This window comes from Catharus ustulatus, chromosome 16, assembly GCF_009819885.2.
Source record: "Catharus ustulatus isolate bCatUst1 chromosome 16, bCatUst1.pri.v2, whole genome shotgun sequence".
NCBI lineage: Eukaryota > Metazoa > Chordata > Aves > Passeriformes > Turdidae > Catharus > Catharus ustulatus.
Window position 1 is genome coordinate 7,497,738 of NC_046236.1, and position 25,275 is coordinate 7,523,012.

At 38.1% G+C, this 25,275-nt stretch overlaps 1 protein-coding gene across 1 annotated transcript; it reads left to right on the plus strand.

Annotated features, from left to right (window-relative positions):
- Nucleotides 1-87: 87 nt before the first annotated feature.
- On the plus strand, nt 88-20,669 carry GSPT1 (G1 to S phase transition 1). Its single transcript, XM_033074207.2, has 15 exons — nt 88-523; nt 9,621-9,668; nt 10,044-10,085; nt 10,821-11,048; nt 12,031-12,064; nt 12,535-12,612; nt 13,439-13,619; nt 13,982-14,136; nt 15,098-15,238; nt 15,967-16,060; nt 16,397-16,477; nt 17,063-17,236; nt 17,675-17,764; nt 18,068-18,236; nt 18,931-20,669. The coding sequence occupies exons 1-15, from the start codon at nt 223-225 to the stop codon at nt 18,981-18,983; spliced, it is 1,869 nt and encodes a 622-aa protein (XP_032930098.1). The 5' UTR covers nt 88-222; the 3' UTR covers nt 18,984-20,669.
- The last annotated feature ends 4,606 nt before the right edge of the window (nt 20,670-25,275 follow it).

Consider the following 25,275-nt stretch of genomic DNA (forward strand, 5'->3'; position numbering starts at 1 on the left):
TGCAGCAGGAAGAGGGCTGGGGGAGATAAAAACTACTATCATGGCGGTAGGAGAGGCTGCCGGGAGGGGGTACGGCGGCCCGAGAGGTCCCACTGCGCTCGCGTCGGGGCGGCGGAGCACACGCGGAATCGGCGGAGCGAGTGCTGAGTCGGTGCCGCCGCCGGCTCCCCCCTCACCCGGGAGACGCTTCGGGGCCGCGGAGCCTTGTGGGGCCGCCACGAAATGGAGGCGAACGGGAGCGGCAGCGGGAGCAGTAGCGACTCGGCTCCCGACTGCTGGGACCAGGCGGACATCGAGCCAGGCAGCGGCGCCGGCCCGGGCTGCGCCCCGCCGGCCGCGGAGGCCGAGGCGCAGCAAGAGCTGCTCGGGGCGGCCTTCAGCCGGCAGCTGAACGTCAACGCCAAGCCCTTCGTGCCCAACGTCCACGCCGCCGAGTTCGTACCGTCCTTCCTGCGGAGCGGCCCGGCGCCCGGCCTGCCGCCGCCCTCGCCCCCGCCCGGCCTCCCGCCGCCGCCGCTGCTCGGTAACCGCGGGGCCGGCACCGCGGAGGGCGAGGGAGGCAGGGAGGGATGGGGGCCATGTTGGGAGGGAACGGGGCGAGGGTGCCGGGCCCGCGGCGGCCGGGAAAGCGCCACGCGGGGCGGGCGAGGAGCTGGGCCGGGCTGGGGGGCGGCCCGGGGGTCAGGGGTGCGAGGGGCACGGCCCGGGGCGGGAGCAGGGTCCGGCCGCGGGAGGGTCTCCCCGGCGGGAGGGGCACGGCCGGGGGAGCCCTGTGCGGAGAGGGGCTGGGGAAGGGGCGGCGGGGCCGTGCAGCACCGCGGGGCAGCCGCTGTCGGCCCGAGGCAGCCCCCGAGCTGTGGGGGGCCCGGCGGGGTGCGGGGCTCTGCGGGCTGTGCTGCGAGGCCGTGCCGGGCGCGGGTGCTCTGCCCACGGAGCAGCACCAGTGGGGGGCTCTGGCTCTCCGTGGGTCCCGGGTGCCTTTCGTTGAGACCTTTGCTCGCAAAGGGTCACTCGTGATGAGAAAAACCACATAGTTCTGCTCTTCCTATAACATGTAAAATAAATATAAAATACGTAATATATGTAATATATAACATATCATGCTCTAGGAGTTGTTGAAGATTTTTGAGGTAATAAATTTAGTGTTGCTGGGGAGAAAAAGCACTGCTTCAGTCACCAGTGGCTCAGATGTATCTTAAATGTCTTTTTGAAGATTATATCAAGTAATTTTTTTTCCTAACATAATGCCGATAAAGGATTAGTAGGGAAAGGAGTTTGGTCCAGCTGGCCTCAGCTAATGGAATAACCTGAAATTTACCCTGCTTTTAATTTAAAAGGATCTTTGTGTACGCAACCAATGTTTATACTAGATTTACTTTGCATATGGGAAATTAAAGGAGAGCTACTTTTCCATTTCCAGCTCTAAACTGAAGGTTCTTTCAAATATCAGATATGCTGCTTAACTTTGTGGTAGTGTTTTAATGTCACTCTGCAGCTAAGGAGTTTGAGATCTTCCTAACTTTTCTTATAATTTTCTGTATCCCTATTGGTATAATATGAAACAAGTTAGTGTTTCAGGTATTTATTTAATGATTTAATTTCACTAAAGATGCTGTTTGTTACATTATGTTTGGCATGATTTCCTGTTGGCTGTGTCTTATTATTTATTGTCTTTTGCCTTAATATATTAATTTGTCTTGTTCCCTAGTATCGAAAGTTAATAGTTGTTAACAACTAAAATCTGTAACTTTTATATATGATGCTTTAATATTTTTGTAACAAAATATTAATCTGTTCCTTATGTTAGATTATATGTTCTCTAGAACTGTTCAACACTCCTGATTTTTAGCAGAAGTGTAGCTCATCTACTGTGCAGGCAAGCAGTGTCTAAGTGCATTAAAATAAACTTCAGAGAAGCTATGGGCGGACCCTCAAATTCCATTTAGAACAAATGTATATGTTCACAGATGTAGAGGTAGATTGGGTAGCTTGGGGCCGTGATGAACACGTGGTGCACCTTTGACTAATCTTCAAATTCCATTCCTGTATTTTTCAGATACTGCAATCTGAATTGAAAGTTTGGGGTTTTTTAACCATGTAATCAATACTATGAAAGCTTTCTTAGTGTTTTGAATATTATTAGAATAATTTTTACTTTTTTTCTCCTGACTACTTTTGTAAGTTGTTATCAAAAGCTTTTTATAGTTTGGGTTTTTTGGTAGGAATTTAAACTATATCTCCTCACCTACCCATTATTTCTTCACTCTCCTTTTCTCCGCTCTTTTGCTGCTTTGGCGGCCTGTGATGAGCCTGAATTCTGGAAAAATTCTTTCCAGAAATTAGGGATGACTTGAAAGGTGTCTGATCATCTGGGGTGATCAGAATAGCTTTGCTTTGTGTCTTCACTGCTGAGTATTTCCAACATAGTGCTATAATCTACCTGGTTTGAATTCACCTTGATTACTGTATCTTCTTTAAGGTTTAGGATTTTGAGTTTCTCTGAGTAGCTTCAATGTCCCTAAGATTAGGCAGACAAAAACCTGTAGTTAAAAAAATTTAATTTCTTTCCTAACTGGAATATTGTAGTGTACTCCTCCAGGTCTGATGTGCTTGGTTACAGAAGATAATTGACAGTCTTCTCCTTGCAGATGTTTGTATAAGGTGACAACTACTTTCCTGGCTGGAAGAACTAGGTGGAGGTTGCTCTGGAAATAAGTCAGAACAACATGTGATTAGACAATAGTGCTGAATTGGTTACTTTTCAGCAACCCAGTTTGCTTTTGTTCCCTTAGGTGCTCTGTGACACTCATTCTTCATTACATGGTTTGTAGTGGGAAGAACTTAAATTAGCTTTGATTAATCTGAATTTTAAGAAATCTAAAGGTTGGGTATCACTTCAGGAATTTCAGTGGCTTAAAGTTAAGTTCTAGTAGTACTTTTCTTGGAACTTTATCTTTGTGAGGTTTTGTTCAAGTTCAATTCCTTAGTCATTCAAAGACCATTATAGATCAGGATAAGTGTGTAGTAGCAGCATGGCATATAAAAATTCCACAGGACTGATTCCATTGTGTAGCTGCAGTGTGTAATAGTGTTTCCTTTCATGCATATTAACTTAATATTTCTAGTAATTTGAATAAAATTCCTGTCATTTTGTTTAGAGCACAGAAGCAGCACTCTCAGAAGCCATTTATGGAATAAGATCTTAACTTTCTAAAACTGGGAAACTCCTGAGACCTGCATTCCTAATAACTTACTTTAAAACTGGTTTACACGTGGTAAATTTTTGTTAGGAAGAAAGCTGGCTGATATTTACCACCAGTGTAACTTCTGCTCAGAGATAATTTAATTCCAAAATAATTCTGAAATTATCATTTGATTATATGGGAAAAGCATATTATTTACATTTTTGAACCTAAGGAATATACTAAAATCAGTATGTTCTAAATGTTGTAGCTATGAGGACTTGCTTTTATCAAATTGTGTCCAAGTCAAACTCATTTGTGTAAAATCTGAAATTGTTGGATTCTGTTGGAAGTGTGAAATGAGAACTTTCTGGTTTTCTGTCTGTGCCAGCCATGGCTGCAGCAGTTATTTGGCAGGTGAACTGGGAGGGTGTCACAGATATGTTGTACTTCTGGGGAGACTCTCTGGCAGTTGCTGGACTAGCAAGCTCAACTAAACTAAGGCCAGGTGTGATACTTAATGAAATGACAGTTGATTGTGTTAGGGCCTCTAAATGTTCATAGTCACAACTGTGCCTTGCAACTTCACTCTTCTGTAGCTTCTGTGACTTCTGTTTGTACTATGTTTTATTAATTTTATAGTTGTATATAGGAGTTAATTATATTTGGGTGGCTTTTTCTTTGTTTCTGTACCAAGGCATGGTTCAGAGGCAATAGTTAACACCAATCTCTGTTTAATAAGATTCCTATTTTTTTTTAATTTGGTATGAGAGAATCAAATTGTTTTTGAAAATGCAGCATCAATTGCATTTTTGTGGTTCAATTTTTGTTACTGTTCTTGAATACTCACAGCATTCTTGGTAAGATTTATCACAGCTTCCTTGTATGGTCTTTACTATAATTTGTGTTAGTTTTTGTTTTCAAAAATAATTTTTAAGTATTCACTGTTGACTCTGCTTGGAGCAAGAGAATAAACTAGCTAACTCCTGGCATCCCTTCCAACCTGAATTGTTCACTGGTTTGAAGTATGCAGTGGTAGTAGCAAAAGAAAAAGCATCATTAGTATGAAAGTAATAAGAATAAAAAGCGTGACACACAACAGCTGGTGTAAGGAAAGAGCATTTGTCCTTTTGGTGGTATTAGGGCTGCTGTTTAATTTGGTAGTTCTCTTGACCACTTCAAATGAATTTCTAAACATTTTTGTTAATCACTACAGTTTAAACAACTTGCACCTACAGTCCTGAACCAAGCAAACGTCTGGCTTAAGATTCAGTGCCCCTGTTTGCTTCACTTCCCTGCAGTAGTCACTTCTGAAACAGTTGCATTCAAGCAGCTGGACATGCTCAGCCTTCAAGTGCTGTGAATAAATGGATATTCCATTTTTCTTCCTGCTTTTCCCTGCTCTCATTTTTTCTGACCTTGTAGCAGCTGGGACATCTATATGTCAGACACAAGAGGTGGAGTTTCAGTATCCTCTGCTTCAGTTCTGAAACCTGTTGTTTCCAGAGCAGGATGATGAGTTATCTGTACCACTGAGTTCCCCAAAGCCTATTGTCTCATTTTACACTCACTCTTCAACATCTCAGTCCTAAATAGACTTGACTTTGCATATGAACTTGCTGAGAAAGGCTTGTCTAAGACTAGTAGCCCACAATTGGAGAAGCTGTTGTGTTGAAGGGTTACATGGTTGTTCATGTCTGCCTTGGAGCAGCCATGTGCTGATGGTTTCCTCACAAGTGTTGGTAGTGCTACTTTAATCCTTCAGAACTGCAGACTTGAACCGCTCACATGGCAGCAAATCAGGGTTGTATTGTCAGTGTCAGTATATGGGTTAAATTCTTATCTGAAAATCTTGATTTGAGTTGGCACTTGACTATCTAGAGCAGTCTTCTGTATCAGCTTCTCTAGACAGATGAGCTGCACAGCCACTTCTGAAACAGTCAGTGCAGAGAAAGGCTGGAAGTCTTGGCACTGACAGGTGATCAGATATAAAATACCTGTGTGATGCACTCAGGGTGCCAATGTGTTACACAGATGTCCTTTGTCTACATCTAAAGTGTCCCCAGGAAGGTGGCCAGGATTGTGTTGCTCCTGTTAGAATAATTGATCACCCTCGTGGCCTTGCATGACTCCAGTAAAAGACACACAAACCCCTGGGAGTTGGCTGTGAGCAGCATGAGCTGTCCTGGGGGTACAGGCAGCCTGTGTTTGGCACTCTGCTTTGGGCTACTGCTTGAATGTGTTTGAAAGCATGATGTTATCTTGAAACTTGATTGCTCTATCAAAATGAACTCAAAAATAAAGTGGGATAGTTCTTGGATTGCATTTTACAGTTCCACTTAAAGAATTTTACCATTTTCCTCCCATTTTGTGATGAGAGATATACGAGCAAAAGAAGCAACTGTTTGTGTGAAGCTCAGATAGAAAGATGGTTTTATTTTGTGTTTATTATAAAGGAATAAAGCAGTCATAATTTAAATAAATTACTATAAATTACTATGTTTTGAAGTGGTTTATGGAAAAATGATAGTGATTGTATTTCAATACAAAAGTTAGTTTAGGACAGGTGATGCATACTAAAAATATCGGTTATACTAAAGATAGTGCATTATGAGAGCTCTTTGTCAGAGTGGAATCCTGAACTATTGAAATACTGAGCTTGGTTTCTTGATTATCTGCCTTAAAAATCAAATTATTAACTGAGCACAAATACTTGGCCTTAAGCAAAAGAGGGCTTCAATATATTCCCTGAAAATCCCCATAAGCTTTCTTAAACTTAGTTGTTAAGAAGCATGTCAATTTTAGATAAGATAAACTTAAGGTGTGTCCTCACTGGGGAAGGAAGAAGGTGGGTCTTTTACTAAGCTAACATGTAATAAAATCCTCTGAGTGTGAAACAAGTGGTAATTTTTTTGGTGAATTTTACAGAGTCATGTGAAACTATTAAAGCTGCTCTTGCATTGGTGCATTTTAAAAAGTGCTGTGTCCACTGGTGAAGCTGGGGCACAGGCTATAAAGCAGGGTAGAGAGAATGACCTAATTTTGGATTTAACTTTCAAAACAACTGCCTTACAGTGAACTCCTGAAAACCTTTTCTTTCTGTACGATTTTAAGTTTTGAATATAAAGCACTTTGTTCAGCTGTAGCACTTATTTGTGCTTGATGTAATTTTTGTGTGTTTTTGTTATCTAAGAATCTCTTGGGGGTTTTTTATTCTGCTTTTCACACTGTGTGTGTTTGATGCAGACTATTACTTTTTACTCTGCTGTAACTCCCTTTATGCTTTCATTTTTTAAAAAGGGAGCAAATATCTGTTATGTAATGCATGAAAACTCCTATGACTATTGTGAAAATATGTGCAACATTCTAGTATAAATTTAATTTAAAAGGAATCTTCTATTGTTTATCTGCAAACATTCTAATATGGTAATGCTGCAAAGTTCCTGGCTTATAGTCTTTAAAAACTTTATTCTCAGAGGCTGGATGATAACTTCAAATTTGTTGTACCTGTGCAGCTTTGGTTGTACAACAAAAATGCAAACAAGTACAAAACTTGGTTTGATATGCAACAAAAGCTCATCATCTGTAGTAGAATGCTGTGTGCATGAAGTAGGCAGAGTGGGTTCTTTAGGACATCAGTTGTATTTGAAAGAGATCAGTCATCATATTTTACAAGTTGTGCAATTTTGGACTTTGTATTGGTAGTATGCATACTCTTCCAGTGAATTTTACATTTAAAAAATCCCCACAATTGCCTTTTCCAGCCAAGACTCTGAATTACATAATGTCGTGTTCTGATGGCACCAGTAGATAAGTGCAGCATTTGTATCCATTTTTGCCTTTGGCATTGACCTCAAAGATATTCCAAAAAATGTCCTAAGGCTGTGATGTTGAGCAGGACTAAAGATAAACCACTCACTTCATGTAATACCATGGATAAGGTTACAACAGCAGTTCTTGACTTAGGGCTTGAAGGAGAGATGGAGTGTGGTTAGGTGTAAAATCCAACAGTTGCTTATCATGTGTAAATCCAATAATTTGAGGCATTAAATTGGTGTCACTTAAGGCATGTCCTGACTTTAAAACCACATTTCCTACAAAGTACGTTTTGAGTCCCTCTAATATGAAAGATCTGCAAATGAGAAGAGGTGACAGATTGAAATGCACCAGCCCTGTGGTCTAAGGAAGCAGTAGGGTTTGCATCCTTCTTTTCAGGCGATGCTCTTAAGGCACATTTCAGGCAATCTGTTCACTTCCACACAGAGTAAATGGTAAAGCCTTTGTCTGAAATGTACCAGTGTCTGAATTAACCTGACATAACCTGAAATGGTTTATCAGAAGTAAACAATTACTGCAGAAAGTGTTTATTTTTGTCACTTAGAGCATGTTAGTTTTGAAATTAAGGTTCTTTGTTTATTTACTTGGTTTCTTAACAATAATTCTTTTTAGTGAGTGGTTTATGTTTCTTTCTGCTTTGAAGAAACAGTATAATTCAGTTTCTCCAAAGCATATCTGCCAACTGTGTACCAAAGTGACCAGAGCTGAATAAGTGGCTGTGCTTGTAGCTGATTTTCTGTTGTACCCCAGTTGTGTGGCACAACTCTTTATCAACCATGCACAAACTGTCTTATTGACTCTCATGTGCTAGACCTGTACAAAATTTTACAGAGGGACTTCTTTTTTACTTCTTCTCTGTTACTAGTGAAGAAACTTTTCTCATCTGCATACTTGCTGTATTGCAGACCAGAAAGTAAAGACTGAGTTTTAATGAGTGCTGTTGATTGGCTTTGATATTCTTATAAAATGTATTTTATTTAGCTCTCCAACCACTTGTAGAATTTCTGTTTCAAGGCAACTGCATTAATACTGCCATTTGATACATATTTCATTATAGACAAACTTCTGGAGTGAAATCAAAAGCTTGTTGAAATGATACTGTAATTAAAATATTTATGCATCCCAACCACAGTATGTGTGAAATAGCCAACAATCTTCTGATGTGCTACAAAGTGGAGATTTTAGGTTCATACCTAGATTTTGTGCCACCTGCTTACCACACTCAGAAATGGGCTGATTTGAGTCTTTTCCAGCTGCCAAATGGGAGTGATAGATCACTTCTTTAAAAGGATCTAAGGGTATTCTATTCTTATGCTTTTACTGACTATATTAAACAATTCTCTTGAAGTCTGGTTGGTTTGTTTTGGGAGTGTAGCTCACGTCTGATCCAGCACAGGAGTGCAGGGAGTGGTTTCAGTCGGGCATGGCTGTGCCCCCTCCCTGGTTTGCTGCTGGCCCCGGTGTTGTGCTGTGACCCACATTCACCCTGCCTGCAAAGCCCTGTCCTCTGGCCCCCTGCCAGCTCTCCCGGCGCTGCTCCACTTTACAGAAGTCTGCAGCAAATACGCAAACAGTGCGAAAGCAAAGAGGCTTAGAATCAGGTCCTTCTCTGTATGGATTTGTTCTTTTGAGGGGATTTGTTTCATCTTTAGGTCCCATCATGTGCATAGAGCAAGTGATGCCCTAAGATCTATGTTCAGAATTCAGTTGAAAGAGCTGGAGTACAGCTAAACAGAGAATATTAATTTCGTTGTTGGAAAAAAAATGAACTTGTTTCAAAGCATTATGAAGTTGAACTTGTACCAAGAGGAAACAAGATAGGTTAATGTTTTAGAGAGAGTTATAAAAGGACCCTTGATCATACGAAATAACACCTCAAAACATTGAGTGGTGTAAGTGTTAATTGGAATTTATCACTCCTAGTAGGTTTAATAATTAGTTACACCTTGGCATAAAATGTAGTGGCATGGTTCAGTGCATGAGAGGGTTGAGTAATTTCTCCAAAAAAACATACTTGTGGCTTTGGTAGATACACATGACTGGTGAGATTGCCCTCCACGTAATGGGGCTGTGCTGTGGTGTTTAAGAGGACTGGCAAACTTAGCAGCCATCTGAATGAGTTTATCATGCCTTGACCCTAATAACTACAGAAAATGCTAAGAATTTGTTTTTAATAGCTTGTTTCTATTTTCTACTCAATATTTAGTGGAAGTGAGGCATAAGAGCAGTGTAGCCATGGCTGTAAGCAGCAGCTGGCAGACCCTTTCCCTGCAGCTGTGATACCACATTCTGTCTATGGATACACTGAAACTGCTTTGATGATTTTAAACACCAGTTAGACACTAAAGCCAGCATGCTCAAAAAGGATGGGCAGGTAAAATACTATGTATAGAAAAATTGCTTGCTTTAGGTGTACCTTTCCATGCAGGGGGAAAAATTATTTTCACCACGTTTAGGCAGTGTTCTTCAGCAGTATTTGTGCTTAGAGAGAAGTGGTTATTCTTTCATACACTTATTGCAATATAGGGGGGAGATGATCTTTTATGGCAAAGTTTGGATCACATCATTGTACTTTAAAAGATAAACTTTTTTTCTCTGCAGGTGCACCTGTAGAGCCTTCTCCAGAGGAGCAGACAGCCTCTTGTGAAGGTAGTTGTTTTTGTGATCTTCATTACACAATTTTTAAAAAAATATTGCAAATAATCTCCTCTTTTAAATCTCTATGAGCCTTTTCCAATCTTCATTATCCTCATAGTACTCTTGTGTAGCAATGTGATTATCTGTAGTTTTTTGCAGTTTTATAGGCAGTTGAGAAAGGCTCATAAAGTGGCTTATGGAAGATCATAAAACTAGTGTGAAGCAGAATTTTCAAAATGAACCTGTATATTGAAAAGCTTTGGCAAGTGCCAAAACATCTGAACTATCTTTTTAATTATTTGGTCACTCATTTTTTTTGTTCTTAATTACTGTCATGGCAAGTATGTGTCTTTAATGATTCTTTATTTCCCCCTTTTTGTCTCCTAGGTTCAAATGCTGCTGTTAACATGGAAATTTCAGAATCTGTTGGTAAGATGAGAATTGTTTCTTTTCACTATGATAGTACTGTAATGTACAACTGCACTGCTTATGCTGAATCACTGCAAACAATATAGTAGAGCCTTTACACTTACAAATAGTCCTTAGTGTTGTTTGTTGTATCTTTATGGATGAGGAAAGAGGTAATTGAACACAAGTATGCATTGAGAGCTGCAGTTGGTCTACTTGGACACTGTAAAATGATTAGTGCTTTATTAAAAAATAATTTCATATTACAAAATAGCCCCAGTAATGTGTGGAATGGTGATTAGCAAAAAACTTTAAATTGGTCAGCAACATGAGCAATCAGAACATGGAGATGGTATCTGCTATCTTTCTCATTGTTTTTATATGGCTTATCAGTGAACTTCAATAATAATCCCTCTCCTTTGCTTTCCAAACGTATGGTAGTGTGTGTCTGTGGATTCAGACTCCTGTGCTGGTCTGAGTGGATCTTCAGATTTACTTTTTCTTTGGAAAATTGTTGCCTTGTTAAAACAGAAGTTTCTGTATCCTAGATTTCTTATGTCAGCACACAAGCTAGCTTGAAAGATCCTGGTATTAATAATTTCAGAAACAAGCAGCAGTTCTCCCTTTTTCTCTAGGAAAATGTTAACAGACCTGGTAGTGAAAACCTTGTGATTGCACCTTTGGGGCAGGGGCTTTTCCCCAGGCTGATTCTTTTTCATTTCTTTATCTATTTGAATCTGATTGATTCATTTTTAGTGGAAAATGGAGAGACAGAAATGTCCCCAGAAGAGTCATGGGACCACAAAGAAGAACCCAGTGAAGCAGAGCTGGGAGGTGGTCCTGCAGGGGATGCAGGGCCTTCTGAAGAGAGCGCTCAGGAAATGATGGAAGAGGAGGAGGAAATACCAAAACCGAAATCTGTTGTAGCACCTCCAGGTGCTCCTAAAAAAGAGCACGTAAATGTAGTGTTCATTGGACACGTAGGTGAGTTTAAGTGAAGGTGAAGCAATTGGATCTATCTGTTGTGTATTATCTAGAACTCTGAGATCAGAAATTAGTGCTGTTCGTATGCACCATGTCCTGAGGCTCACAGGAACGTTCTTTCTAACAAAGCTGCTCTGGAAAATGAAAAATTTGGAGGTCTTTCAGGGGTGGAGTGCCCAAGAGTGTGTTCTGTTGGACACTACAGTGCCTGTGTTCATGATTTCTCAAGTACCTGCTCTTGTTGAGTTCTGAAGTGACACATCTGTGTTTATGATCTAAAGAACAAAATCAGAAAATGGTGCTGCTTTTCTGCTTATTTTAAATAAAAAGGGTTCTTGCTATTAGATTCCAAAATTATTATTGTAAATACTAAAAGTTGGGGGGTTACAACAATAGCTTAACATAATTCATGGTTAAAAGAAGCATTTATAGCAAAGTATCTTCATTTAAACTTGGATGGTGTCAGAAGTAGTGAAGAATTACTGAATCACAAGTTATACAGTAAATTCTGTGTTTCCATTTCTATAGTTTCTTATCACCTTAAAACTACTATAATTTAGTCCTTGGGTAAATTTAGAGTGGAGTCACACAAAGTAAAGGGGCTGTGGGCAGAGGTGCATCCCAATATTGATGAGCAGCCCACACAAGTTAGGGACAAGGGATAAAGGAAGCAGGGAAGGGGATTTTGCAAGAGCTTCCCACACTCTTGACCGTGGCTTTAGCTGGATCACTGCTTGGTGAGGGGTTTTAGTTATGGATAATGCTGAATTTACATTTGTGAAAACAACATGTTCAAAATTTGGTGTAATTTAATTGACAACAAATTATAATGGGAACAAGGGAAGGTGCAAGATGCTTCTAGAAACTTAGATTATGGTTCAAAAAAATAAATCATTTGGAAATAAACTAGATGACTTAGTTTGTAATGGTCTGCTGTTTCTAGAATTGTTCTTTGTTGATGACTTGAATTAATTTTTTTTAGATGCTGGCAAGTCAACTATTGGAGGACAAATAATGTAAGGAAACTCTTAAATTTTTAGATTTTCTGTTCTAATGAATTAAAAAACATCAATTAAAATGAGTAATATTTTCTTTCTGGCTTTAATCAGCATATATAATACTTTTATAACAGAATATTTCTATCCTTGTAAATTCAGGTACTTATTGTCTTTGGAATTTCTTAATTCCAGCACATTAATGTTATTACTATAGGATTTTCACTTAATAGAAGCAACTATGCAAAAACAAACATTATCAAATTTTAAAAATTAATCACTTTCTTAGAACATGGCTGTTTTTCTATGTATTTTAAAATGTAGTTTGAAACTGCTTTATACCATAGGTTAAATTTTGTCCTTTCTGTAAAGATTTTAAAAAAAATTAATATCTCTATTTCCCAATCATAATAATCTGAATAAGTATTTAACTATTTGGAAAATCTTTCTACTTTGTGTAAAATTGCACTTTTATCATTCCCTCTTTTTAGGTATTTGACAGGAATGGTTGACAAAAGAACACTTGAAAAATATGAAAGAGAAGCTAAAGAAAAAAACAGAGAAACATGGTATGAACTTTGTGCAGATAGTAGCACACTTTGCCCTTAACTGCAATGCAGCTGGTTTTAGTCTCTGTCCCAATAGTGCAGGCTTCCTCCAGGCAAGATGGTGCTCTTGTCCTGGGGGGATTTTTTTGGGCCTCTTGTTTGGTTTGGGATTTATTTTTGCTTTTTGGTTGGTTGGGTTTTGGGGGGCAGTGTGTGTATATACAGCACATGTAACAGCCTGATTACTGCTTCAATCAACACCTGCAAAATTGATTTCCCTTTTGAAAGCTAACTTCTTGGTGACCAGTGGGAAAAATTATTAGGAGGAGACAAGAGTTGATATAATGAAAATATAGTGTGATAGTGTGAAATAAAGATAGTCTCTATTTTATAGCATCTTCTGCTTAATATGTGCAAATAAATGAGAACTAATAATTATAATTCTCAGTAATGATACATGCAAATCAGAACTAATGTTTTAGTTAATTACGCTGAGAAGGAAGAATTGTTTTGTATTTGATCCTGAGGTTTTTCTGAGACTGAAGTAAAACTTAAATTATTTGAAGTTGGTTCATAGCTGAAGAACTTAAAAAAGGAAAATTGTTTATTAGGACTTTTAGAATTGAATACTTGTACGTTTGTGAAGGAGAGTTGGCAATAGGCTCTGCAGCTCACTGTACACACACAAATTAGTCAAAATCACTGTTAGTCTTGGAAATACTTGAGTTTAGCAATGCTGAGGTGGTTTAAAAAATTAAGCAAAGAAAAGGTCTCTTATGACTAACAAATTACATATAAATTTAATAAAAATTAATACAACAATAATGTTTGGGTTGGGATTTTTCAGGTACCTTTCATGGGCCTTAGACACAAACCAAGAAGAACGAGACAAAGGTAAAACAGTAGAAGTGGGACGTGCCTATTTTGAAACGGAGAAGAAACACTTCACTATTTTGGATGCTCCTGGACACAAGAGCTTTGTTCCAAATATGATTGGTGGGGCTTCTCAAGCTGATCTTGCTGTGCTGGTAAGGACAAATCAGATACTTTTAGTTTGCGTATACTGTGGAATTAAGATTCTCTTTTTTTTTTTTTTGTTTGCTGCTTTATTCTTTGGTTACTTGCAGCAGGAGAATTTTCAAATGTTACGTTTACTTAGATGAATGAGTCTTGGAGTAATTTAACAGCCTCTTAAAGCTGTCCACAGGTGTCATGTGATTTTTTTTACATGTCAGTGGAGAAACTAATGGGTAATACTGAGGATATACCAGTGCATGTTGGAAGCTTTTACTAGGTCTGACTACCCAAAGTTTTTTTAATAAGGCAGTATTGTTGATTGTTCTGTTGAGATATTTGAATAAAAGTTCTACAATTATGTGTCTTTCATTAGGTTATTTCTGCAAGAAAAGGAGAGTTTGAAACTGGATTTGAGAAAGGTGGACAAACAAGAGAACATGCCATGTTAGCAAAAACAGCAGGTGTAAAGCATTTAATAGTTCTTATTAATAAAATGGATGATCCAACTGTAAACTGGAGTAATGAAAGGTGAGTTTAATATTTAAAAACTAATTTTTGTTGGCAGATACTGCAATAAAATAATTCCTAGGTAAAGAAATTTTTGTATCCTGTTATTGCTGAATGATTAATTGACTGGTGGACTAAAGACAGGAAATCAGAAGCTCAGTGCCTAGGACAGTGCCTCTCGAATAAGCTGCAAGCTCTGCACTCCAGCATTCACTGTCAACTGCTTGGATCCATGCAGGCATATCTAACAAACCCATGCATTCTAGCATAGTTGAATTGTTGACTTGGAAGCTTTATACTGAGTCTGAAATGGAAATAGTACTGAATGTTTTCAGTAGTCGAGGTTGCCAGAGTTGTCAGAGAATCTGCTGTTTGTTCTGCCCAGACTTTGGAAGTTTTAGTGGGAAGCCATGAGAGCCTGTGCAACCTTGGAAAGTCAGCCTGGCTACTAAGAGACTAAGGCACACCCAGTTCTCTGTCTTGGTCCTGCCCCAACCTTCTGACATTACTGAATTCACCCCAAACTGAGAGGAGGCAGTGTGACAGAAATAAATAGCATGAAACCTCCAGAAACTGTGTAGGAGATTGGAGGAGACTGAGGCAGCACTGAAGTGCAGTCTGGAGCACAACCTCAGGAGGTGTCAGTGTGCTCTGTCCTGCTGTGCTGGCCTGGATCTCTGCTTTGAGCAGTTGCAGCTTGTGCTGCTGCTCCCCCAGCCCTGTCATTGAAGTGTCTGGAGAGCACTGATGATGGTTTATGGCGCAGAGGAATTAGGGGGAATAGGGGAATAGACAACACCAAGCTGTGCTGCAGGGTTGGGGAGAAGCTGCAAATAGACCTCCAGATTTTCATTAGGCTTGCTTGCTGCTCACACAGTAACTTAACTGATGGAGCTGAAATGTCTGCATGTTTTTTAAAGCACAGGATTGTGTTATGCTGGAATAAGTGGAATTTACCTTGATCTGCTTGTCATTTTAATAGATATGAGGAATGTAAAGAGAAACTGGTGCCATTTTTGAAGAAAGTTGGCTTCAATCCCAAAAAGGACATTCATTTCATGCCCTGCTCAGGACTGACTGGAGCAAACCTTAAAGAACAGTCAGAATTCTGTCCTTGGTATATGTATGTATCTTAAATTGAGCAACTTGAATATTTGCTATATTTCAATAAAAGTAAATGCTTCAGTGAAGCTGGGAGGTAGCAGAGCGTGGTATGTTGTAGTTGTGTGCCAAAGTGCTTGAGGAAATACAGCCAGAGCAACAAGAACACAGCCATGCAATGTGCCAATGAAAAGCATTTGCAAACTGCAGAAGGTTATTAGTAAAATATTAGCAGTGTTCTTTGGCTGTGTGAGTTCAGTGCCTTATGAGCACTAGAATTTGCCAGTGATACTGCAGCTGACGTTGCTAGAATGAGTAATTGTTTGATGTGAACAGTTTGCTTGAAGCTGTATTATAATTAGGGACAAGCCATGTCTCTCAGTGGATGTCATGTTTTTCAATATTGTTCAGTGTATTTTAAACAGAATTAATGGAAATCACATTTGGACGTAGCTTATAGTTTTGTATTTCTAAAACATATTACACATCTGTTGTGAGTCTCAAAGAATTAATCAATTTGTGTAAAAGTTGCCTGTAATGTAACTTCAAAACATGGGTGTTAATATGTGGGTTGGGGTAAAGCTGCTGATAGGATGTTATAATATATTTACCTATCTTAGAGGTCATTGTTCTAAATTCTGACAAGATGAAAATGATTCCTTTTGTTGGACTGCATTTATCCATTCTGAGTAACTTTTTTAAATGGAAGGGTGCTCACAAAATTGAAACAAATGCCTTCTGCTCTTTTAGTGGATTACCATTTATTCCATACCTGGATAATTTGCCAAACTTCAACCGTTCAGTTGATGGACCAATCAGGCTGCCAATTGTGGATAAATATAAGGTACAGATTAAAATAATAACATAGAAAGTATAAAGAGGCTGATTTCAGAAAGCAGTAAAAGAATATTTACTGTACTTTTAGAGGGTATCTTTTTTCTTTGCTAGTGTTACATTTCCAGTTGTAGAACAGAGGAGGGAAGGGAAGGTAAATAATTTTGGCATTAAATGAAACTCCTAAAATCTGTAATCTTTCATGAGAACAATTTCCAAAATACTAAGTCTAGCAGTGCTAGATATTCATAGAGTTAAGTAATTAAACTCAGAGGTAAATCATAAATAGAATGGATTCTTTAGGAAAATGTTTTCAGTTGCTATGTAATGATTTCTTTTTGTGAAGGACATGGGCACTGTGGTCCTTGGGAAGCTGGAGTCGGGCTCTATTTGCAAAGGACAACAGCTTGTGATGATGCCAAACAAGGTATGGTCAGGTTTAGATATTTAAAAAATTTACTGCCTTAAAAAAAGGCACTTGGTTCTTAAAGATACTCATTACTTTAAATCAGAAAATGTTCTGTTGCTCTGTTGAACACAACTAAACTCTCACATTTTACATGGGTGATGTTTCTGGGGATGGGGAGTGTGTGTAGCTCCTTAGCAGTCAGAACTTGGGCTCTCCTGCCTTAGTAAACTCAGTTACTGGACTACAAATCATCACACTTCAACTGGGTTTTATTTCATGTTTGTACAGTTGGCCAGCTAAGCCTTTTACCTGCTGTGGGTTAATGTTGCTCAATGATTTATTTATTTTACCCTTTCCTTTTTTTTTCCTTTCCTCCAAAGGGAAACAGGAAAAAAACTTTAAAAAGAAAAAGCTTCTTTTAAAAAAATTCAAGTATTAGTAATCCATCATTCAAATATTTTAAATGTTCTGAAGCTTGACAGAACCAAATATAATGAGCTTAAACTGTAATGGAATTATTTATTGAAATGCTGTTATATTACAGTTGTTTTATACCAGACTAAAATATTTACAATGCAAAACTACGTGTTTGTTTTCTTTAAGCACAATGTGGAAGTTCTTGGAATCCTTTCTGATGATGTAGAAACTGACTCGGTAGCCCCAGGTGAAAATCTAAAGATCAGACTGAAGGGAATTGAAGAGGAAGAGATCCTTCCAGGATTTATTCTCTGTGATCTCAACAACCTTTGTCATTCTGGACGTACATTTGATGCCCAGGTAGATTAACAACATTTAATTGCTGTATAGAGGGGTAAAAACCATATAAATATTTTATGTTTTGCCAAATCTAAAACTTCAGTAATTTGAAGTTTCAGTTCAGATTTCTTATTCACTGCCATATCTCTAAATGGGCAATAACATATGTACTTAACACTGACATTAATTTGAGTTTTTAAAATGTTAGTTGTTTTGAATGTAACTTCTCAATGAAGTTTTAGGTAGTTACAGTGGTGAAAACAAGACCTCATCACGCCAATTCTTTGGTTTTTTACTTTCATATTATAAATTAATGACTTTTGACACATTTTAGCTCTTTGACAAAAATTTTTGTATATATTGTTCAATAGACTTTTTACTATAGCTCTGCATTGATTATTCTCTGTTCTTTTGTAATTGAAATTAGGAAAAATGCACTTATTTTGAATTGTTTTACAGATAGTGATAATTGAGCACAAATCCATTATCTGCCCAGGTTATAATGCAGTGCTGCACATCCACACCTGTATTGAAGAAGTTGAGATAACAGTAAGTGTCATTTGAAGTTGTGATGTGAATATAAACAATCCCATTGTTGGGATGAAGAGTTCTGACATGTCATTCATATGTAGAGCAACTAAAGCAACAAAGCTCCAGCCTTGAATTCTGGTTGGGCCCTAATACAAACAAAAATGGCTGTAACTGTTAGCATAAGCCTTCTGGAAAATGATGTACATCATGACTGAATAAATCCTGCAAACTTTTTCATGTATTTTAAAGTATATTCCTTCTTAGACAAATTCTGTTTGTTTGTAAAGAAAAATAACCCTTTCTGGTTTTTTTCTTACACAGGCCTTAATCTGCTTGGTAGACAAAAAAACAGGAGAAAAAAGTAAGACACGGCCCCGTTTTGTGAAACAAGATCAAGTCTGCATTGCCCGTTTAAGGACAGCAGGGACGATCTGCCTTGAGACATTCAAAGATTTCCCTCAGATGGGTCGCTTCACCTTAAGGGATGAGGGTAAGGCTGCTCAGCAGCAGGCACTGACTGCTGCAAAAGCTTACTTGAACTCGGAGCTGCCTGGCAGTGAGGTATTAAAATGCTGTTATCTAGCGGAAATCACTCTCTGGGAACAACAGAAAAGTAAATCTAAGCAAATTGTTGTCATTGTGCAGGGTCCTTGCTAGTAACAGAGATGCAGTTTTATTTGAGTAATGTACAGAAATGTTCATTGTGAACCAAAAACCTGGATTGGAAAAATAACCAGCAGTGCTTTTTTAATGTGTCCTGGAATGTCCACCTACAATATGAATACCATAGTTTCACTATTTAAATTTGAAAAATGTCAGGGAGGTTGTATGTTGGGCTGTAACATGCACACCCTGGTAAAACTCAGATTTGTGGGATGCATTTAAAATAAGTTATTTGAAAAGCAGTAAACAAATCTGGTACTGATTCTGCCTTGCCTTCTCTAGATGAGTGTAGAAGCAGGCTTTTCACAATCCACATTGAGTTCTTTGCTGCCAGAATAGCAGGCTTACTATTTTTAAAATTTGATGTTTTTAAAATACATTGATGCTACAACATAATAATTTATTCTCTGTGATTTCTAGTACACGAGATCCTGTATTTTGGGGCAAGTTTTCATGTTCTCGGAGACGTCTACATTCCTTTCACAGTAAATATAACTCTGCTGTTTGTCTCCTTGGTTTAGGTAAGACCATTGCAATTGGAAAAGTTCTGAAACTGGTTCCAGAGAAGGACTAAGCATTTTTCTCAATGACCCCGCACAATACTGTGAGGAAAATCGACTCAGCAAAAGCCTACTTCACACCGCCGTCTTATTTTCTGCCCATTGATAAACTTCTCCCCATATTTTGCAAAGACAAATTTCACAGCAAAGGTCCACATTATGTCAGCTTTCTCATATTGAGAGCTCTGCTATGCCACTGTTGAATTTTCCCAAAAAGAATTTTTTTTTTCTCCCAAATTCTGCTTCCTTGGAAAGATTCGGCAATAGCTTTGTAAGTGATGTGGACATAATTGCCTATAATTATGAAAATCTAAAGGATTTTTAGTGTTTAATTTCCCCCAGCATCTATAGTAAGACCTCTTTTTTCCAGGCAGATCATTCAGAGTGTGCGAGTGTGTGTGCACATGTTACAAAGATGACTACCATGTTAATAAACTATTCAATTTGAAATCTTTTTCGGTATTGGAATTGCTTTTGAATAATGTTTTTTATCCGGATGTAACGCAGTTGCATTAGCTTTTTAACTTCCCAGTAACCCAGATATTTGGTTACTTGGACTTTTCTAAACTCTTCAGCCTCCCCACACACACAGTTTTAAATGAGGCAATTGGGCACTCAACCAAGTTTGTATTAAAATAATTAGGTTTGCCCCTTCCCTTTCTTGAACGCATTCTGAAAATTAAAAAACATTCATGCAAATGTGGCACCTTCATTAGCTTTACATTTGTTAATATCTTCAACAAATTTAGGTTGACCTAACATCATTACTAGACACAGCAAGTCAATTTTGAAAGCTAGAACTACATATTGTGTCTTTATAAAAAGTTCAGCATTATTAAATTCTTAACTGCAGAAAATGCTAACAACCAGTAAATCAGTGAAACTTGCAAAAATAAGAGACTCTGTGGCAATAGTGCCTATTAGTATTTATAAGAGCTACATTTTGTGGGAGAACTGGGCCAATTAAAAAGTGCCAGTTACATAAATTTCTCAGTTCACCCTGTCTTTAATTTAGAGGACTGGATAATCCTTTGCTGTTTTAAAGATCAGTCTGAACTGAGAGGGAGTAAGACTATTTAAATCCCTAAGAGTTTGCACATACTGAAATATGGGAGGGTCAGAATCAAGCACAGTCTGTAAATTTTTGCATATCAAAAAGCAATGTAAGCTTATGAAGACCAGTGACGTTTTTCTTGAGAAACTAAAACAAAACTGGTTCAAAGTAAAGCTTACTCAGTACAACTTGAAGGAGCTGCATAATAAAACCCTATTTAGCTGCACTTTGAAAATGGACTGTCTGCAATTGCTGTCCTGATTCTAACAATTAGGATGAAGGCTAAGGGATTTTTTTCATTTTCCAGAGTATTAGTGGTAATTATTAAAAGGTATCTTCTGAGCTTCGTCGGAATATCTTAAACTAAACATTCTCAGCTGTAAAATTGGTGAGCCCATCTTCTCCCCCAAAAGTTTACAGTCTAGTGACTATATCTGAATTGAAACTCAAAACTGAAACAGATTTACCTTTTTTGGGATTTTTTTGGTTTGTTTTGTTTGTTTCTTTGTAACTGTGGAACTCCCATTCATTTCACTTACAGCTACATTGTATGGACAGAAGAAGTTATTGTCCTTCAGTTTCATATGACTACACTTGTAGCTACCGTAATGCATGGAATTTAAATAAATTTTATTATGTCTGCAAATCTCTGGGCTTTTATTTTTTTGGTAAATCAGAGTTTTAAAAGTAACTTTTTTTTTTTCCTACCAAGTGAACAAAACCCATGGTTCCTTGGATCTTAAACTAATGAAGAAATTAAAAGCCAAGGAAACTTACTGTCTTGTTCATATTCTGGACTGACAAGATTTCCAGATATCTGACTGCTTTCTTGAAGTAAGCTCATGGATTTGAAATTTGCAAAGACCATTATTGGAAAATACTTATAGTTAGATTCCTAAAGTTTTAGCTCCTTTAAAACTTTTTTTTAAGGCATTGAAGTGTATCTGAAGACTACTTGATGTTCCAGCATCAATTTTCCACTATTGAGCAAACCTAATGTGGGATTTTAAAACTTTATTATTTTGAGTATTTAATATTAAACTGAATAATCACCTGGTGGGTTGGAGTATCAGTAGATAGAAAGTCTGAGTATTTCCATTATTCATCCCATCTAGTGCACTTGACTACCATTTCCATAATTCCAGTTAATGTCACCTTGTCTGTAAAGGGAGAGGCTGTATTATTACCAATTCATTAACAGAATCCACAATTAAAGACACTCCTTATACTATAGGAGGTTTTTATTTGGGTATAAAATATTTGCATTCTATAGCAAATATATGAAAATACAAGGCATAAATGTATACTAATTGGCTGCATTTGGGGTAGAAGAGCTGGAAGTACATTGTAATTGAATAGTCCTCAGATTACATCTCAACTTTTTCATTTCATCTCCATTCTACATTTTATAGCCCCATTTTTGCTGCTCTTAAATACAGCTAAATCTAGATGAAAGAAGACAAAAAGATAATGTGGCTTTGTTGGAAATAAATACTATTTGCTAATTCACTGATGTAATAAACTTTTTTAAATGACCATTTTGAATACTTCCTTTTGTGAAAATGTGGAATGCTGCTTTGAAGATGAAACAAAAATAAAAGAGCTGTGCAACCACAACAGTTGAAAGGAAGGTGGGGGGAAAAAGGGGGAAATAAAAGTTGGATTGAAGATACAGCATCCCTAGGAGCACTGCCAGGGTAACTGTGCTTGCATGGGATACTGGCAGGGTGTTCCCATGGCATAGCTTTAACTCATACCAGCAAAACTCTGAGCAGGTTTCTGCAGAAAGGAGACTGTTGCTTTTTTTTTTTTCCCCCTCAGTATAATGGCATTTGCAGTGTGATACTGATGGGAATCCCACATTTCTCTCTGATTGTTGGCCAAAGTTTGTAGTGTAGATATGGCTTGAGTGCTTAGCCACGGTGTAAATTACAAAACCATAGGTTTTTATTCTATAAATTAAGACCTTGTATGTCCTTGAACTGAAAACCTTGGTATATGTAACAAATATTAAATGCAAGAAAGAACCCGAATGTGCAGTGGTACTAATTATTTGGCAACAGGAAAATAATTCCTTGTTTTTACAAGCTCCAAGAAGTAAAGCACAGTAGTTGGAGGAATGGTGCAGTGATCAGTTGAGTAACATTGCTATCAACTGTCTCCATGAAACCATTCCAGCTACCTTGGTCATCCCAGCAGATACCAGGAACTGATCCACAAACGTGATCTCACCAGTTCCTGAAGCACATACTCTGGTAGTAAATTTTGTTCCTGAACAGCAAGCTATTGATGAAGGTGTAATAGTGTTGTAAGAAAAATAGCTGTTTTAAGGAGGTTTATCCACGGGGATATTTGCTGGTCACCATTTTTATGCCCCTCTACAGATTTTTTCCAGTGGCATAAAAAGCCCAGTAAAAATTACTCAAGGAAGAACCTCTATTTTAGACTACTTATGGCACCAGTCTATATATTAAAAATTATGTTAACAATGAGAAATGTGTTTTTATAAGTGTTTATTACTGAATATTATCTAAAAAGAAAAGATTGTTTCAATGTCCCAGATATTTGATCTGTATTACTCTGGCTTTTTGGTTCATACCACAGACTGTTGAAATGATGCTGTTAAAGCAGATGATGTGTACTCCAGACAAGACTGTTTTCTTCCTGAACTCGTGCTTAAAGGCTCTTACTTATTTTGCTGGTTTTGTATACCCTACAGAGGATTTGGTACAGAAAAATATACCAACAAAACTGGAGTTACTACCAAAGATTACATTGTGAACCTGTTTCTTTCCTTGTGTTTATTTTACCACACTATACACCTGACAAGATACTACTTTTCCTGTGAAGAAATACTAGAAAGGATTCTAGTCCTAACATGAAATAGAAATTTATGCTAACAAACCCAGTATCTGTTGTCTGTGTATATATAACTTTTGATAATCCATATCCTTGCACTGGCTTTCCCTTCCAATGTAAATTTTTCTACATTTCCTGTCAGTTCCATACACCCCAAAAAGTCCACCTACTTCTCAATAAGTGTAATAAGAGGTGAGAGATTAACTGTTTAGTGACAAGAAGGTAGCTGAGGCAGTGTTCCTGTCACCTGTTAAGCCCCTAGAAGGGATGTGAGGCAAAGCACTATAACAAGAAAGCTTTGCAGCTTTGTCCAGTGCAGGGGCTCTGTCCTTTGGAACAGCCCTCGTGGTGTCTGTGAATGACCTGCACCAAAGCCGCGTGTCTGAGCCAGGCTACAGCTGGAGGCTGACTCCAGGATTGCGAAGGAACACAGTAGAAAGAAAATAGTGCTTGAACTCTGGTCTAGGGGGGAGATTTTCTTCTAAGCTCCCTTGTAAGGCACTTCTTAGTCCTGTTTTAATCTCTGCATATTCTTTGTGCCAGTTTTGTTGCAAGAACTACACTTAGATCTGGGATTTTGGCATTGCCATCGAATAGTCTGGAGGAACACAAGCCAGGAACTGAAACTTGAATAACCTAAACCTCAAAGATCTTTTTACAGCAGAAACAATTGCATCTTGTACAACCCTTTTGCTGTGTGAAAGTATAAAACTAGGCATATAAAGAAACAAATTAGCAATGAGGTAGAGCATCTTGCAATTATTTTTGATCCTAGCATTTAAATAAGCAACACAAATGACTTAAAGAAAATTACATACTTTCATGATCCAAACAGTTAAATTGAGAGCTGCAGCAGGACAGTGTACAGCAGTAACACCAATAAAAGTAACAAACCTGATTTCCTTGTATGAGTAACTCTAAATTTATGACTTTGCTAAATTAAAAGTGCACTCTTTTATAGTTTATATTCATTGCATGCTGTATTAAGCTGAAATATTTCTTACAGATGATCTTAATTTTTTCAAGACTGCTCTGTTAGCTATTCCAAGTACTGTTCAAGAGAAAATTATTAGACTAAGTCAGTTAAACCATGTCTGGTAAAATTTAGTCACGTCAGACCAAAAATTTTTCAGAAAAGTGTACTTGTATGAGATATATATGAAAAATTCGAATTTGAGTCAGTAATAGTACTCCCTTCAGTTTTATCCCATACTAACCCAGTAAAGTCAGTCTTCAAACATGCTGTTCAATCATATCTTACAAGACTACCCTGGCTCATTTTCAGAGAGATGTTCCTGTCATCTGATTTTTTCTATTTTGTTTTAAAATGTGAAATTAATAAGTAGATGTTTTATTAAAATACAGCTGCCCTAAAATGTGCAAAGGCAGAAGCAAGGCTAATACAATTATCAGAATATACAGCAGCACAGCTAGGATCACATGCAGAAATTCCAGCAGTACTGAAAAGGCTTTAATGAGTCTGCCCTCCTTGGCTACTCTGCATGTTCCTCACCTTCAGTAATTTCTCTAATCACTACTTCATACAACAAGGCAACAAAGGACAACTCTTCTTTTTCTTAGCCAGTTTCTTTTTTGTTTTGATTTGGTTTTGGTTTTATTCAAATAACACAATAGGAAAGGAAAACTTCCATTTTCTAGACTTTTTTTTTCACTCTTTAAAATCAGTGTATGTCTGTATAGTTCTTTCCTATGTCTGGGTAAGTCTTGATGCCATCAACTATTCTACTATTGCTCTAAGAACACTAACAGCAAAAAGAAAATACAAACCACTACATAAAGCAGCTTGCCAAGAAATGAGGGTATTTTAGTTTCTCTTTGCACTGGCCACATGTGTGATGGAGCAACAAATTTTGTTGGAAGGTATCTGATGAGAAGGAACAAAACCTACATAGAAAGGCAAAGAGCAGGAAAAAAAATCTAGACAAGAATGAATGACTGAGACTCCTAATTTCATATATATTTTATCCCTGGTTATGCATAGCTGTGTTATGCAGAGAGCAGCTTACGTGTGTGATGAATGCAGACAACCCAAAGCTGCCAGAGCAGCTTTCTCACACAGCACTGTGAGAATGAGACCAAAATAATTCCAGGCTAGATTTTATCTCAGAACAATGTATTTATCCAGCATGGAACTCAATAGAATAGGCATTCTGCAATTAAGCTATTTCCATGTAGTCAGTCAATGCATTTCTAAACAGGAGATGCAGCAGTTCTGCCTGTATTAGTCACACATGAGGAAGAAATGGTTTGACATGTGATAATCAGTGGTTGCCCCAATGGTGGTGACCTGGAAACAGCCACGTTCAAGACAGAGCATGTAAGGAAAATGAGCAGCAGAATACAGTCTCTGTCTCCATGAGACAGCCTCTGGT

Bases quoted from the DNA above. Each gene is read 5' to 3' on its own strand.
- GSPT1 (XM_033074207.2), top strand. From the start codon at position 223: ATGGAGGCGAACGGGAGCGGCAGCGGGAGCAGTAGCGACTCGGCTCCC. The intron at 524-9,620 runs GTAACCGCGGGG...TTTTCTCTGCAG, and splicing joins CCCGCCGCCGCCGCTGCTCG to GTGCACCTGTAGAGCCTTCT. The intron at 17,237-17,674 runs GTAGATTAACAA...ATTGTTTTACAG, and splicing joins GACGTACATTTGATGCCCAG to ATAGTGATAATTGAGCACAA.